The 12,339-nt window shown below is 42.9% G+C and overlaps 1 protein-coding gene across 1 annotated transcript in view; it reads left to right on the forward strand.

Annotated features, from left to right (window-relative positions):
* Positions 1-12,339, forward strand: part of MYRIP (myosin VIIA and Rab interacting protein) — a 1,654,117-nt gene that overhangs the window by 1,428,020 nt on the left and 213,758 nt on the right. Inside the window, exon 11 of the mRNA XM_086941723.1 lies at positions 6,648-6,887. Coding sequence (XP_086797849.1) covers positions 6,648-6,887 — 240 coding nt within the window. The remainder of the gene's footprint in view (positions 1-6,647; positions 6,888-12,339) is intronic.

Consider the following 12,339-nt stretch of genomic DNA (forward strand, 5'->3'; position numbering starts at 1 on the left):
GAATTTAAAACACTAAGCTGTCTCTCTTTCTCAGGGCATGTGTTAATATATTCTCCCATGTTTTCTATCTTTTTAATCACTGCTGCTTCCTCTAAGCAGGTTTGAAAAATCACATTTTCAAATATATTTATTTTATCCGTAGCTGTAGATGTTGTAAAGGCCATTTTTCCCTCACCTTTCAGTGCTTGGGGTAATTTCTGTTCAATAATCTGTGTATTCTGAGTTTCTGAAATAAACCCTGCCATAATCACTCCTTCTGCAGCTCTTTGAACCTTTTCAGTAGGGACCATATTAATTGGGACAGTCATAATTTTTCTATGCATTATCTGTGCATCTGCAGTTTGCAATTCTTGGACTGAATCAGGCACATTTGAAGCAGTAACACCTGGAGGTATCACTGTCAGTGCTGAATCAACAGGTAATGGGTCAATCTGAAATGTCTGCACAGTTTTCTCAATCTGTGTTTTTCTCTGCTCAACAGAAGCAGTAGCCACTGTAGTGCTTACTGGTACAGTATTTTCAGTATTTTTAACGGGAACCACATAAAGTGGTGGACACTCAGTTAACAATGCATCCATTATTTCATCCCCTGAATCATTATTTATTTGAAGCTCTTTATCATCATTAATTCTCTTCTCCTGCATTTGGTGCTTTACCTTTTTATCCTCACTTGCTTTCTCTCTTGCTACCTTTTCCCACAGGCTTAAGGCCTCAAATTGTGCAGCTTTAGATTGGGTCTTTATTTCACATAACACTTCCCTTAATTTGTCAATAATTTGCAATTCAAAAGTACCATCTTTTGGAAACCTCAAAGCACCCTCTTTTCAGTAATCTTGCACCATTGGTGAACCCACATACATGTATTTTGTCCCAAATTGGTAGACATAAAATGCACAGGTGTTCCTTCAGGAGCATCACCAATAAAAAACGAATTTTTCACTTTACCTCCTAACAGCTTCTTTAAGCCTTCAAACAGTTTCATTTTTGCAATAGTTCAATGCAATTTCTTTTTTCCAAAGTTGTCAGTCACAATTTTAGTCAGTTTCACTCCTACTACTGACCCTCCACAAAATCTTACTGCAATATTTCTCTTAATCAATAACTCTATTAGTAACAACCTAAACAAATTCGCTACTCTGTCTATTGTGCTAAATAAAGGATAGATTTATATTCACTGCGAGTAACACATTCCACTTAAAGTAAGACCTTCCGTTTACTCTTCAAACACTACAGGTAAATCCCTTCCGCTTACCTTTCACTCAAGCTCAGAAGAACCTGCTACTCCTTTGGCCTTATCCTTCAGGATATATCTTAGGCCAAAGTTTCACCAGCGAACCCTTTTGCTGTCAATCAAGCTCAGAAGAACCTGCTACTCCTTTAGTGTGACCCTTTCTAGGTGATATCAGACCAAAGTTTCACCAGCAAACTCTTTGCTACAATCACTCACCCAGAAAATAGTCCCTAATTTAACACTGCCAGCCCTACCCAGCTTCTCAGTGTTATTCTAACAGACGAGTAACCTCAGTGCAGTGTGGCTTCCATTTACCACCCGCTATTCCTTCCCGGGATTCCACAGGTGTGCATACCTGCGTGTTCAGACAACATAGAACAAGACACTTACTTAACATAAAGAGTTAAAACGTAATCAATAACAAAAAATTATGTCCTATGAAATTACCAATATAATCAATAACACCATCAATTCAAAATGAGCAAAATGTCACCAACAGTAAAAAATCCTTACTATTTCAACACTTCAAAAATACATGCTAGCATATTAACAACATTTCACAACCCTATTCATACTCACACCACTTCTTGCATCACCGTCCAGTACTGCTTTGCCAGTCTTCAGGTTCTGAGCATTGGAGTCAGGAATGAGGACTTGGACATTTATCTAACTTGGGTAATTATTTTATTTCCCTTCTAAGGTCAATGATCCATTAGTTGAGTAGTTGATGGTGAAATCAATAATCATTAATCACCGAACTATTCAATAATGACCATCCTCTGCTTACCAAAAACTGATGGAGCAGTAATTTCTTCTGGTAATTTCTCAATGCAAAACCCTCATGCTACCTCCAATTTACCGCTCAAAAGGGGTTGGGCCCTTCACACCATGTATTACCTTCAGGTGACTTTAAATAAAGATGAACAGTCAAAAATGCAATTATTATTTGAGCCAATAAAGAGAGTTGTTGAGTATTTAAAGGGTTTTATTTTCTAGTCAAAAGTTACGTTTTCTCTGACCCTTTATTCATTAGTAAAATATCAATCAGGTTACAGAATTTGGAAAACAAAAAAAATAGCATTAATACAGAACATATTACAGTCTGCATATAAGTTTAGCATCTAAATCTAAAAAGCCTTTCTATCTGTTTGGTGCCCTGTGCATCTCTGTGTCTAAAGAGCAAGCAGGGAGTGAGATAGCCCCTCCTTCACCAGACCTCAAAGGAATGCGCCTGCAGTGCCAAAATATGACGTGAAAGCAAGAACCCTCCCCCTGACTCTCCTCGGATGCTTTACAGTCTCCCGGGACGTTCTCGTACCTAACCCATAGAATGAAGCAAAGCCTAAGCCAAAATGAGCAAGAAGCCAGCTGAGCTAAGAAAGCCAGCCCCTCCTCCGGAGAGGTAGTATTTATACACAGAATTTTGGCAGACTACACAAAATGTTTCAACTTTCAGGAAAACCTGTACGGATTGGTCCGTCATGATGGCATGAGTTCTCATCACCCTGACGCATTCAAAAAAACCTGACTATATCAGTTTTAACAAAAGAAGCATACATAATAAATACATTTTATAAGTTTGCAACAATTGCTAGGGAAACTGTTTCTATAGTTTTCCTTCCTTCCTTCACAGAGCAGTAAGATGGATACTTTTAACTAACAGTGGTGCATTGGCAGAATCACAAGAATGTACAGTTCAAGCTGTCCTTGACTTCTTCGTGGTTTGAGTCAAGCTGCCACAGTCTGCGCATGCTCTCTTCTCTTTCAAAGCAAGCCATAGCCTGGTTTCACAGGCAGCCATTTAATGGTAGGCCCCAAAATAAAACAAACAAAAAGATAATATTAATGTCATGTATAAATGTTTACCTAGCCAAGCTACTAGTGTAAAGCAGCTTTTCTATTATTTATGACAACATGGCAATGTGCAACAAAGAAAAAGAGATGTTATTAACTGAAAATATTTATCAAAATATGCAACAAGTCAAAGTCTCTTAAGACAGAAATAGTGGATTTAGGGATGAGCTGGGAAGAGAGAAACATATTCTATTAATCTTCAAAGCTAAAAAGGCCACTTTTCTCTACATTGCAAAAACACATGTTAATTCAGCAAAAGCATTTCAGACTAAATAGGCCTCACTTTCATGTTTTTATGTGCCATGTTTTTAACTTGCACCAAAATGTGTGTGGCAATTTAAATGCAGTCTGTCTGAAGCACAAAAATGAAACAATGCCTGACTGCAGATGAAATCTGCTCCATCACTACCACCCGTCACTCAGTTAGTGTTTCAGATCTGGAGGCAGGCCCGGCAGCGTATGGGATGGTGGAACACACTGACAGGTGAAACTCCCCTATGGCATAATGGTCGATTACCCGGCTTGGCGGCTCTACAGGGCTTTGAGGGATGGGGCAGCATTGGAATATCTACTCTAGGGGATGTATTGTCAGGGGTGACCCTTAAATCCTTTCAGGAACTGAGTCAGGAGTTTGGTATGCCCCGCTCTCAATTCTTTAAGTATCTTCAGCTCTGCCACGCCCTCACCCTGTGTCTGGAGGGATTGGGATCCCTGCATGAGTTTAGCTCCCTGGAAGCTAAGGTGTTCATGGGAGACCTGGGGCCCAAAAAGATATCCTGCATATACCAGTCCCTGGTTACCCATTGCTCCCCCACACTACAGAAGCTACAAGAGTCCTGGGAAGGGGATGTTGGTGTGTTGGAAGAGGAAGATTGGAGGGGAGCATTGGCAGGGCCCCGGGGCGCCGCCATTTCGATACGCCTCCGGCTTATCCAGTTTAAATACCTCCATAGGGTGTACTTTACTAGACAACGTTTGTGGCGGGTGGGTCTGATTGCATCTCCGGACTGTCTAAGATGTGGGCACGAAATTGGAACATTCATACACACAGTGTGGAGCTGTACCTCACTCGCTAGGTTCTGGAAGGGGGTGTGGGATTGCTTGTCTGAGGTCCTGGGGTGGGAACTCCCCCACACGCCGCAGTTGGGTCTCCTACTTGTGCTGGATGGAGTAGGGGTAAACATCTATAAAAGACACTTACTATGGTTGGGCCTTACACTGGATAAGAGGGACGTGGCCAGGGCTTGGAAGGACACGCGACCCCCCTCAGTTGTGGCATGGAAAAGAAGGCTCGATTTCTGCATGGGACTGGAACAGCCGATCTTTGTCGCCCGGGGGTGTCCATGGAAACATTATAAAATTTGGAAGCGCTGGATGGATTTTAGGGGCCTGTGGCTCATACCACCGGCTGATCAGGACCCTTTGGTGGAAATGTGATGGGGCTCAGATGGCGGGTGCATGCATCTTCTTGGATATATATCTAATGATCTGGAAACGAGTGATGGAGACCGTGCGACGGGGTTGGGTGCGGGCGGGGTGGTGGGCGGTTTGGGGGAGGGTTGAGGGGGGAGTTGGGGGGGGTTGGAGGGCTCTTTTTGTATTGATTGTATATATTTAGCTATGTTTTTTTTTCTCCTCCTAGAAGAAAACTGAATTGTATTCTTATTGATGTGGCTTAATTGTCCTGCAGCTATCTCTGGGGAACAGAGACCTGCGTATTGTATACAATCTTGAATAAAATTTGTTTTAAAAAAAAAACATGGTCCAAACTAGAACTACCCAGTTATACATATTGGTTTCAGTAAACATATTGTAAGGTGGTTTTTGGAGCAAAGGGAACATATAATTGTTGTAAATACTACTAATACCCCCTGTCCAAATTATTCTATTGGCTGCTCCTGTGATTTTTATGTTACACTGTAAGGGGGACTGCAAAAGAGACAGCAACTCTGTGCCACCCACACATTAGAGTCCGCATCCCCCAGACCGTCTGCCCCAACACTCAAGATAGCCTGTCTGCTCACTGAGTTGGCCAGATGAGACTGTTTGTTGTATAGTGGCTCCCATGGGCTTCAGGTATCATCCTCTAACCTTTGTTTATATCTGTATCTGCACCTGATGAGCTCTCATGCCACTGCGTAACCTAGTGCAACTGACCAGTATCCTTTAACAGCAGCACCCATGTTGGTGCCAATCCAAATTAGCCTGAGAAAATCCTCAGTGCCCCAGGAAGCCGCTCTGTCCCTGTTTTAATACTACCTCTCCCTTGACCTAGAGGGCTGGCACATACATCCTGTACCTCCTATGTGGGTGCAATGCAAAGTATTTGCAAGATGGTCAAAAAGACCCCAGAACCACTGACAAAGAACCTTGTGCACTCAAGCCATGAACAGGCTGAAGGGAAGCACACAATGCAGAAGACCGGGGCGAATGGAAGTGACAGGAACACCAACATAAAGACTGATCAACAGCACCAGTAAGGACACTGGAGCCTCATATATCACCCTAGCATCAACCAGGGTACTAAGGTTAGGATAGACAATACAAGGCAATTCTGCAAAAAAGCATACATGGCAGCACTGTTCGCAATCCAGACCCAACAGGCAAAAAACATTCAGCAAGGAACATGGTCATCATAGAAGGACCCGTCCCCCATGCCACAGGGATAGAGGCGGCCATCAACTCTACCTCTGTGCAAGGCCAAGAAGACCAGTCTTTCCAAAATGGCCTCCATAACAGGGTACGGAGGAAACAGGGGCGACAAACCACAGAACCTGGACTCATCTACTACTTTAAGTTGGCAGCCGATTTCCAAACACTCTGACATTCTTAAGTCAAGATACCTTTGGCCCAGGACTCTGGTAAGGACATTGACACATTCCTCACTCTGTTCGACCCAGTCACTAGTGATCTGTGGGCGGCGGCAGAGATCAATGCCAGGACACCTCAACACCACAGTGAATTGTACCCAGCTGTGAGCCATAATACATAACGGGCCTACTGAGTAGCCCTTCTTTAGATGGGGCCTACCGGAAGGAATGTGTTTTAAAGAAAAGAGTTGCACGGGAGCAGGGTCTTCTTACAGTAAAGTTTGGGAACATGATGCTGTAATGAGGAAGTAATACTCACGAAGAAATTGAATCACTTTTCGACGCAAATGAATGTTAAAATCAGGATTCCAAGGAGGGTGTGTGTGAATTGACATTCAGCACATTTTTCATTGCACTGTTTTTGACAGGAAAAACATGTGGGAATTCCCATAGCTAAACACGGCAACATTCCCACCTTGAATCATCTCTAAATACGGAAAACAGGCAGTACTGTCGCTATATTCCCATTCCGAGGTGACAACTGGAAATGACGCAGTAATAGCGCATCAAGCTTAGCCTTCAAACTCCATGGAATTAGTATCTACCAAATACAGGTTTGCCTACTTAAAAATTACAGTCCTGATTTTAATGAGGGGATAGCAGTTATGTTGGTTTCTTTTTTAAATGGCATAATAATTATCATGAATACATATCATGTACCTGCTTTATCCTTATATCTGTTTTTATCTTAGGGCTTCGATGATTTATCGGAGACAGATGTCAGCAGTGGAGATCAACAACAAAAAGGCAATACAGACCTGATTGAGGAAAAACTGAAATCAAGGTTATTCGAATTGGCTTCGAAAATGAGTGACAAGGAGTCTTCCTCTGGCGAGGAGCAGGAAACGGAACCAAGAACTGTGTTTGAGAGCTCCAAGGAGGGCTTTTCCTCTGAAGACACTGGCACGTGCATGCAGGAAGAATTAAAGAAGGTAGGTTTTCGTAACTGAAAAATATATCTCGGAAGCAAATGTTTAGGAACAAAACGTTTATGCACGGAAAATCCCATGTGTGTTAAATTTCATGGAAAGTCACCCGCAGGAATATTAAAGGGAGCTAGAGAAATAGTTAAATATTACAATACTGTCTTTATAGCCCGAGTTATATTATTGTCCAAATTTCACCCATCAGAGGTCTGCGCCAATATCAGGGCAAATGGGCCATCGCCCCGTGCTTGTCTGTAAATCTCACTGTCCGCGGGGGGCTCACTAAAGGATGAGGGCCAGCCCTGATTATGGGCAATTTTGTGTTACTTGCGCCTTAGCTATTGTATTTTATATGGATCTGGGTGCCCACCTTAGGGTGATAAACCTCCATTATCGCTCTGTATTTCACTGTGTGCACGAGGAGACACTTTCTATCCTTTGCCCATGACAAGTCTTCAGAACATATTCATATGGGATGTGGCCAGGAACACTTTTGGGGTTTCACTGCATGCACCCACGTTGAGAAATCTCGCAGGGAGGTTGATTTTCCTCACTCTCGCTCGCCAACTAGATGTTGCTGAGTGCGAGCGAGGAGAAATCTCATAGGGAGTTGTGTATTTTCCACACTCGCATTCACCAACTTGACGTTGACAAGCGAGAGCAAGGAAAAAAACTCCGCTCTGTGAGTTTTTTGGAACTCGGCGAGCTCCCTAGAACGCGTAGTGCAGAAAACTCTGCAAACTCCGCAAGCGGAGCAAAGTTCACCACCCAGGATTAATTACTACCCTGGTAGAGAGAGCCTAGTCCTACTCACCAAAATGCGGCATAGTGCGACAGGTATCAAGTTTTAAACAGCAGTCGTTGTAATCATATTTCTCTTACGTGACCTTTTTTTTACCATGGATAAGTCATGTTTTCCCTATGTCTTTGTCCTTCTGTCTGTATTACATGAAATTAAAATAGGCTTCAAAAATGTTTACAAGACTGGCCTCCTGGCACAAGTTCCACTCAGATTATGATTTTCGTATGTTTTTGTGACTAAACTGGCCATACTTTATAAGTAATATCCACCATTGCCCCATATTAATTAAACATTTAGCACATCATTTAGTCTCAAAAGTTTGGTTTTGCTGACATTGTCCTATATTAGCATGGGGAAGTTTGAGGTGTTACCCTCCCCTAATAAATATATTTACTGCTAAATGTTGGGTATAAGTGATTCAGTCGGGTATGGTGAGGTGTCTGTCGGATTTCACCAGACATTTTTCCAGAGAACAGGCAAACAATTCACACACACTCTCTCCCTCTCTGTTTTGAAAGTCTTAAAATGTTTTGATTATTTCTACAAAATCATGTGTTTTCTCTAACCTACTAAGCTTACCAATCGGCATTCTTCTCCTTTTCCACTGCCCCTTAAGCCCCTCTCACGCACCCTCCTTGTAAATGTAATCTAAAATCAGGAGCAGAGAGGGAGTGAGCTAGAATTTAAGGATAGGGGAGTGGGGTCTGTAAGATTGAAAATAAACAATTTGCCACACCAAACTAAAATCAAAAGCAAATAATCTAAACATTTTCTGTATGTACGCCCTATTCCATGAATCAAAGAAAACCTTGGATAAGAGTTTGATATATTAGTGGTTTCATTGTAAGCAGAGACATCTTAAGGATTTTGGGGGCCCTGGGCAAAATACATTTTGGGGCCCCTGTTCAGAACAGCTTTGAATTAATGATCCAATTTGAGCCCCTGATTCCCACGCAGTTTCCACTTCCTCAGCTGCGTTAGCGATCCAGTTTGCATCATAGGCATTAGCCTATATATATTCCTGATGCAAACAGACACGCGCAGCTGACAGCGGTAGGATTTAGTGTTTTCTGCCCTGCTACTAGGTTTTTAATACTTTTTATATTGTATGTGTGTAGCTGAATTACTCTGTGCTTTTTAAAAAAGTCTCCTACCTACACGCACTTGCACTTTACTTGATTCTGATTGCCTACACCTCCTTAGCTGCTTCGATTCGCATCTCGCTTTTTCTCCAGTCCTGGCACGCTACGCCTAATACGCCGATTGTGCAGAGGGCTGGGTCTACTAGAGTCCCTTGCTCACTGCACCATCAGGATTCAAGCAAGCCGGGCCGAAGACGGCTGTAATGCCAGAAACCGGTCCCCGGAAGCTTGTTTCCTTTCCAGTAAAAGAATTGGCTTGGTAGTTTGGTCTGCCCTGTTCCCATGATGCACTGGGCCAGGGACAGACTAATTTGCATGTAGCCAGGTTCTGAGCTGGGATGGTGCAGTGAGCTAAAAAAACGGTGCTGGATCAAGCCCTGATCTGTTGACTGGGTACGAGTGTTCTGCTTAATTCAGATACTCTGTCCATCACCACCCCCTTTTCTGAATCATTTTGTCCACCATAAGCATGGAAGGGTATGCTCAGACATGAGTCCCTTGCTCACTGCACCATCAAGATTCAAGCAAGCCAGGCCGAAGACGGCTGTAATGCCAGAAACCGGTCCCCGGAAGCTTGTTTCCTTTCCAGTAAAAGAATTGGCTTGGTAGTTTGGTCTGCCCTGTTCCCATGATGCACTGGGCCAGGGACAGACTAATTTGCATGTAACCAGGTTCTGAGCTGGGATGGTGCAGTGAGCTAAAAAACGGTGATGGATCAAGCCCTGATCTGTTGACTGGGTACAAGTGTTCTGCTTAATTCAGATACTCTGTCCATCACCACCCCCTTTTCTGAATCATTGGGTCTACTAGCAGGCTCCTCATTTCTGCCTATGCAGTTTCCGCTTCTTCAGCTGCGTTAGCGATACAGTTTGCATCATGGGCATTGGCCTATATAATCCTGATGCAAACTGACTCATGCAACGCACATGTGAGGCTCCCCTCTGGTGAGTTTCTTCCACTATATTACAATAGGAAAAAACTGCTCTGGGGCTACCATTATGTCAGTGTACAGGGGCTGATCTGAGCTTGGTGGTAGGCTTTCGATGCAATAATTGCAACTTGTCTCTCCTCCAGCCCAGGAAACTCGCACCCAAGATCCTCCCACGCAACAACAAGTGTAAAAACAATAAGATAACAGGACTTTTTTTTGTTTGTTTTTACACTTGTTGTTGCGGTCTTGGGAAGAGCACTCAGGGAAATGGTTATGGTTGAGGAGGGGGGCTTTTCTGGTGGCTTTTTATACAAATTCGGCGCACCAAGATTTTTCTAAAGAGTAAGGCTAAAGGTGTTAAAATTAGCACTCTCCACTTGGTATAAAATAAGAACCATCTGGGGCTTAGGATACTTTTCGGATTTCGCCCCAATTTGGGATTCCCCTGGTACACCACTCTGTTTGAAAGACAGTCTGGGGATGTCTATAAAAAATGCAGGGATGGTTAGATGGTCAGATTTGGTTGATTCAGAGGGCATTTTTCCCTGTGAATTTTTACAAGCCAAGATAGGTCCCCAGTTTTCGAGATTTAAGTATCTTCAACTTAAATCTTGGTACGAATCAGAAGCTGACGACATCTTAGGTAACTGGGAAGTTGAAATGCTACTACAAGATCCTAGCCCAAGGAAGAGAGAGATTGCTCTTTAGTACACACAAATCCATGAAGCAGAGGAAGGCACTGCGCCACCTCCAGTATTAGTATGGAATTCAATCTTAGTCATTCCAAATATTGAAGAACTATATGATATTTCATTAAAGACCCTATATAAATATGTGAAACCGGCCACATTGAAGAAAAATCACCTTTTTGTAAAAAACAGGTTATATTACACCCCAGAAAAAATATCGAAATTTGCCCCAGACCCGCCACCAAGTTGTCCCAGATGTGCCCAAATTAAGGCAAACGATCTGCATATTTTTTTTCAATGCCCAACCGTAACCATTTACTGGAAGGGTGTTGGGGATACATTGTCATCCATCTTCGACATCGGTTTGGAAGTAGATTCATCTCTAGCCTTTTTTGGAATAAATGATCAAACCATGGGAGTATTCTCTCAGTGTCAAAAAGCATTAATGTTATATCTAATACTTCTAGCAAGAAGAGAGATATGTATTAACTGGAAATCTCCTACCCCCCGATAAAGAAGGCTGGTTTAGAGCAGCAGTTAATATGTCAAGATTGGAATTAGACACCGGAAATAACGACCCCCCTAACATCTGGCAACCCTTCACAAGACGGGCACGACATAGACATCTGATTATTTAACTAAAGTCCCAATAGTCACTCTCAACCAAGTCCCAGGAGTTCTCTTGGTTTTTTTTTTGTTGTTTTTTCTCGTACATGGTCCTATGATTACACCAACCCTCATATTCGTGAGGAAGGCCACGGGGCCTAGACGGAAACAGTGAGCCAAGGGGCCCCCAGGAATAAAAGAGTATAAAATTGGCTTGTTAAATCCCCGTGAAAGTCCCTGTGAAAGTCTTGGTGAAGATGAGGACAAAAAAGAAAAGAGAAAAGAAAAAGAAAAAGAAAAAGAGGAGGAAAGGAAAAAAAATAAAAAAATAAGATAACAGAGGACTTAAAGGCCACCCTTTTAAAATGTCGCTCTATGCAAAAGCATGAACCACACATTTATGGCCTACTTTTAGATGAACAGCCTGATCTTTTATTTCTCACTGAGACCTAGCTGTCTGAAGCCTCTAACCCTACTATCACCTCGGCCATCCCTACGGGTTATAAAATTCTTAGGAGGGAACGACCGAGTGGGAAGAGGGGCGGTGTCTCTATAATTACAATCAAAAACTAGACTGCTTTCCCATCACAATGTAAAACATTGAGGGCGCAGAGTCCTTAGCCTTCCACTGTACCTACTCCCGCCATCATAGCATAGCTGTTTCTCTGATTTACAGACCACCCAGTGCAATTGGAAATGTTATTAATATGCTTAATACAGCCACCACCTCCCTGGCCTTAAAATACAACTGCCTTATTCTGGGAGATCTCACTATACATATGGACTATGAAAAGACCCCCAAACAATTTCCTTGTTGGAGACGCTGCAGACCTGCAACATGTTTACATCTTTGTCTTCGGCCATCCATGAGAAGGGCCATACCCTAGACCAAATCTTTTACAACTTTGACATATCAGTAAGCCTACCTCTTCTGATTACCTGGTCTGACCACCTCCTATTAAAATGTGTCATTCCCAACTCTGCCACAGACCCTCACGCTAACGTAGGGCAGAAGGTCTCTAATTATAGGACGTTCCATACAATATCCATCCCGGTGTTAGAAGACGCCCTCGGTCGTTCCTCATTGGAGCTGTCTGGCTGCCCTGACTCAGATGCCCTCAACAATAGATTCTTGGCCACAAACCAAAAGTGATGCAGCGGTACAGGTTGTTTACCGCTCCTCAAAGGGGTCATCCCCACCAGCTCCACCGTTTAACGATTCCCTCAGATCTAGCAAAAGAAATTGTAGAAAAATGGAACGGAAATGGCGTAAATCCTATATTCCTGA

Source organism: Lissotriton vulgaris, chromosome 10, assembly GCF_964263255.1.
Source record: "Lissotriton vulgaris chromosome 10, aLisVul1.2, whole genome shotgun sequence".
Taxonomy (NCBI): domain Eukaryota; kingdom Metazoa; phylum Chordata; class Amphibia; order Caudata; family Salamandridae; genus Lissotriton; species Lissotriton vulgaris.